The sequence below is a fragment of the Mus caroli genome, chromosome 1 (genome assembly GCF_900094665.2).
Source record: "Mus caroli chromosome 1, CAROLI_EIJ_v1.1, whole genome shotgun sequence".
NCBI classification, from domain to species: domain Eukaryota; kingdom Metazoa; phylum Chordata; class Mammalia; order Rodentia; family Muridae; genus Mus; species Mus caroli.
The window spans coordinates 126070406-126075666 of NC_034570.1; the positions used below are offsets into that span (position 1 = coordinate 126070406).

The window sequence follows — 5261 nt, forward strand, 5'->3', positions numbered from 1 at the left end:
TGAGCCACCATGTGGTTGCTGGGATTTGATCTCTGGACCTTTGGAAGAGCAGTCAGGTGCTCTTACCCACTGAGCCATCTCACCAGCCCCGTGTCTTGTCTTTCTGAGACAGTGTCTCCCTCTAGATCATCCTGGCTAGAAGTCAGTCTGTAGCCCTGAGTTGGCTTGAAGTCTCAGAAATCCTTTTATCTCAGCCTGCCAAGTACTGGAGTTGCAGATGTGAAGCCAGCATGCTCAGCTCCCTTAAAATTCGTACTAATCCTTACTTTTATCCATATACATAATCCTGCTTTTATCTACATACATAAATTGCTTCTTTATATGTCTCATTTTGTTATTGTAATATTAGAAATGGCTGGTTCCCTTCTCTCTTCTGTCTTTTAGCCTTTCATCCGCTGTAGTTTACAATGCAGAGATCTAGTTGATGAAGCAAAGAAGTTTCACCTGAGGCCTGAACTTCGGAGTCAGATGCAAGGACCCAGGACAAGAGCCCGGCTAGGTAAGCTGGTATTCCTGGAAAAATGAGGGGATGTCTTTGAACTCCTTTTTCAGAAGGTATGATATAGTTGGAAGTAACATCTGTAATGCTTACAGTAGACTTGTTTTAGACCTGCTTTTAATCTCTTTAGACAAGTAGCTGCCATTTTAAGCTTTTATTTCCTGTTGTTTGAGAGTGTCTTTGTGGCACATAATTATTGGAGATTAAGTTAGATAAAGTAGAGAGAAAAAGATTTTGCAAATTATCATATATTATATAACATTAAATTTCTTTATTTTTAAGAATGGATAATTTTCTTTTTATTTATTTATTAATATGTAAGTACACTGTAGCTGACTTCAGACTCCAGAAAAGGGTGTCAGATCTCGTTACGGATGGTTGTGAGCCACCATGTGGTTGCTGGGATTTGAACTCATGACCTTTGGAAGAGCAGTCATTGCTCTTACCTGCTGAGCCATCTCACCAGCCCAACATTAAATTTCTATTTCAGCATTTAAGTAAAGGGCTTGGAGCTAGGGATGTAGCTCAGTTGTTAGAGTGCTTTCCTAACCCTGAGTTCAATCCCCAGCACAGCATAAATGGGGTGTGATGGTAAATGCCTGTAATCGGGAAGTAGAGGCAGGAAGATTATAAATTCGTCCTTGGGCACATAAAAAGTTAGAAGCGGAGATGGAGAGATGGCTGAGCAGTTAAGAGCGTTGACTGTTCTTCCAGAGGCCCTGAGTTCAATTCCCAGCAACCACATGGTAGCTCACAACCATCTGTAATGGGATCCAATGCCCTCTTCTGGTGTGTCTGAAGACAGCAACAGTGTACCCACATACATGAAATAAATAAATCTGCCAGGCAGTGGTGGCGCACACCTTTAATCCCAGCACTTGGGAGGCAGAGACAGGTGGATTTCTGAGTTCAAGGCCAGCCTGGTCTACAGAGTGAGTTCCAGGACAGCCAGGGCTACACAGAGAAACCCTGTCTTGAAAAACAAAAAAAAAACAAACAAACAAAAAAAGAAAATAAATAAATAAATCTTAAAAAAAAAAAAAAAAGTTAAGTTAGCAAGCAGCTGCTTGTGGACGTTGTACATCGTGGTGCGCACTAGGCTCCGCACCACGATGTACAACGTCCACAAGCAGCTGTGATCCATTCCATAGCTGACTGTGAGCATCCACTTCTGTGTTTGCTAGGCCCTGGCATAATCTCACAAGAGACAGCTATATCTGGGTCCTTTCAGCAAAATCTTGCTAGTGTATGCAATGGTGTCAGCGTTTGGAAGCTGATCATGGGATGGATCTCTGGATATGGCAATCACTAGATGGTCCATCCTTTCGTCACACTTCCAATTTTTGTCTCTGTAACTCCTTCCATGGGTGTTTTGTTCCCTATTCTAAGAAGGGGCAAAGTGTCCACACTTTGGTCTTCGTTCTCTTGAGTTTAATGTGTTTAGCAAATTGTATCTTATATCTTGGGTATCCTAAGTTTCTGGGCTAATATCCACTTATCAGTGAGTACATATTGTGAGAGTTCCTTTGTGATTGGGTTACCTCACTCAGGATGATGCCCTCCAGATCCATCCATTTGCCTAGGAATTTCATAAATTCATTCTTTTTAATAGCTGAGTAGTACTCCATTGTGTAAATGTACCACATTTTCTGTATCCATTCNTCTGTTGAGGGGCATCTGGTCTGTAAAACTATTTTGAAGATTATCATTTATTCTGTATATATGAGGTGGCACTTCATTTACGTTTATTTTTTTTTTATTTTTTATTTTTTTTTTAAAGATTTATTTATTATATGTAATTACACTGTAGCTGTCTTCAGACACACCAGAAGAGGGAGTCAGATCTCATTACGGATGGTTGTGAGCCACCATGTGGTTGCTGGGATTTGAACTCATGACCTCTGGAAGAGCAGTCAGTGCTCTTACCCTGCTTGTGGACGTTGTACATCGTGGTGCGGAGCCTAGTGCGCACCACGATGTACAACGTCCACAAGCAGTCTTCAGACACACCAGAAGAGGGTATCAGATCTCATTACAGATGGTTGTGAGCCACCATGTGGTTGCTGGGATTTGAACTCATGACCTCTGGAAGAGCAGTCAGTGCTCTTAACCACTGAGCCATGTCTCCAGCCCCATTTCCTTTTCTTATTTTTGATTTTAAAATTTAAACTATATTAAGGTATATTAGAATATTGACAATCGAGTTGTCTATTGATAGAGGAGTAAGCAGTATTTTTTCCAGTTTTTTCTTTTATTCTGTGTATTTGTGTTTATATGAGTTTCTGAGGGGACCAGATCTCCTGGAGTGGAGTTATAGGCTGTTATGAGCCACCTGGGTGCTAGGAACCAAACCTCCTCTGCAAAAATAGCGTGAGCTTTTAACTGCTGAACCATCTCTGTGGCTCCCATTACTGTAGTTTTTAATTAAATTCTTCCCATTTTAAATATTTTTATTTTGTTTTACAATATATGAGTTGTTTTGCCTGCATGCTGGATGTATGTGCACCGTGGAGGCCAGAAGAGGATGCCAGATTCCCCTAGAACTGGAATTGCAGACAGTTGTGAGCCACCAAATGTGTGCTGGGAATCAAACTTCTTTCCTCTGGAAGAGCAGCCAGTGCTCTGAACCACTGAGCCATCTCCCCAGTCCTGCCCACCTCCTGTGCTTGTTAGTGTCACCCATAGTGTATGTTTAATATTAAAATATATAGAAGCAAAAAATTAAAAATCACCCCAAATTCTACCACACAGAAATATATTTAGAGAAAGAGGAGAGGTAGAAAAAAGAATTGGAGCTTGAGAGATGGTTCAGGGGTTGAGAACACTGACTGCTCTCGCACCCACATCAGGAGATTTGCTCCAGTCTATAACTCGAGTTCAGGGGATTCTGAGATCCTTTTCTGGCCTCCAAAGACACCTGCACACTTGTACATTTAAACTCATGCAGGAATACATACATAAATTAAAAATACACACAAACTATTAGGAAAGGTATTAATTCCTGCAGTATGACAAAATGTGATCTGAATATCATGTACTATATACAAAAATACAGATCAACACATGTAGATTAAGGAATAAATGAAGTGTGAAAACAGATATTACAGGAAAATATTTGAATAATTTCCAGATCAGATTCATTTTTGGTTTGGTTTGGTTTAGGGAATTTGTTTCATTTTGTTATTTTTAACTAGGCTATTACACTGTAGTCCAGGCTAGCCTCAAATTCACTGTGTAAACCAGGCTGACCTTGAACCCAAATGACCTGGCCTTGGTCTTCTAAATTCCAGGATTATAGTCATGAGTCATCACGCCCATTTTCTTTTTTTAATTATAATGTATGGTAACCATTTTCTTATCATACAAAAAGTATTAAACATGCTCATATTGCTGAGCCACGGTGAAATCATAGAAACCATGTGCTACTTTTATCCTGAGTGTCTTGGTGGAATGGGGTAGGAGTATAACCACCAGTGTATCCAGTATAGAAGACTGACTATGTTGACCAAAAATTGTTGATATTTCCAAAAACATGGTATACAACTCAAGTTCCTCCTGTACAGGAGTTAATGACTAAGTAGGTTACAGCCCAGTTATACCATGGGTGGCGACTAAGTAGATTACAGCCCAGTTATACCATGGGTGGCCTGGCACCAAGAGAGACATTGAGTCGTGTATGCACAGCTGGGGCTTTTCTCCCCTATCCTTTCCTTACTATGTATTGAGCACAGTGGTGGGAGGACATTGCATAGACCATGGTGTGTCTGTCCATGGTGTAAATGCCTTTATGCCCTTACTGGCTGAGTCAGCTCATTAGCCCCAGCTTTTCCTTTTCTCTGTCTGTCTCTCTGCTTCTCTCTGTCTCTTTTAAATAGAATCTTGCACTGTAGCCCAATCTGACCCAAAGTTCTTAATTCTCTTGCCTCATCCTCTTAAGTAGCTGGACTACAGGCACCAAGCTGCGCTGGCTGGGCGTCTAAAGGAAAAAGAAAATCATTTTTGAAAATGGGTGAGTGCTAGGCATATAGCTCAGTGATGGAAGGCCGGCCTCTAGTGGGAGCCTCCTGTTTGGTCCTCAGCCCTTAAAAGGCAGGAGCTCTTGAATACTTACTGGTAGAAGCAGAGACCCACCACTCTCAGCCTTCAACAGCATCACCCTACAGGTGGGGTGGCAAGGGCAGGTTAGCAGTTGTTTATTTACACACCTCAGCATTAGTCCTATAAACATGCAGTTACCTTTGCTGTCTTGAAAATAACAAGTCCAGAGTCTGTAGCTCAAAGATAGTAAGTTTCTAGAAGAGCGTATAAAGCAGTGACTGACCAGGGATGGCACTAGGTGGCATGTGTGTCAGTAGACCTCTGTTCCTAATTTTATATATTTATATCATGGATTATTTTCATTTTTATCTTTTGTAGGGATCAGCCTGAGGCATGCTAGCCAAGTGCTGTTGCACTGAGTTGTGTCCCTCACTTCTCTTCCTAATTCTGTAAATTCTAGAAACCTGCTGTGTAGGCTTGTTATCTTCCTCTGAGCCACAGCTTGTCCATGTAAAGTTGGTTAAGTTCACTCACTAGGGTACTTTCCAAGACAGAAGGTATGGTTTTTGTTTTGTTGTTGGTTTTTTTTTTTTTTTACATAAAAGCATTCATTAATTGCTTATTAAACTGAACTAAAGCCAATGTAAATTTTTTTTTTTTAAAGATTTATTTTATGTATGTGGGTACACTGTCGCTCTCTTCAGACACACCAGAAGAGGGCATC

General features: G+C 40.8%; 1 protein-coding gene across 1 annotated transcript in view; it reads left to right on the top strand.

The window, feature by feature from the left end:
• Positions 1–5261, top strand: part of Klhl12 (kelch like family member 12) — a 34494-nt gene that overhangs the window by 18439 nt on the left and 10794 nt on the right. The window contains exon 6 of the mRNA XM_021157584.1: positions 385–499. Within this exon, the coding sequence (XP_021013243.1) occupies positions 385–499 (115 nt within the window). The remainder of the gene's footprint in view (positions 1–384; positions 500–5261) is intronic.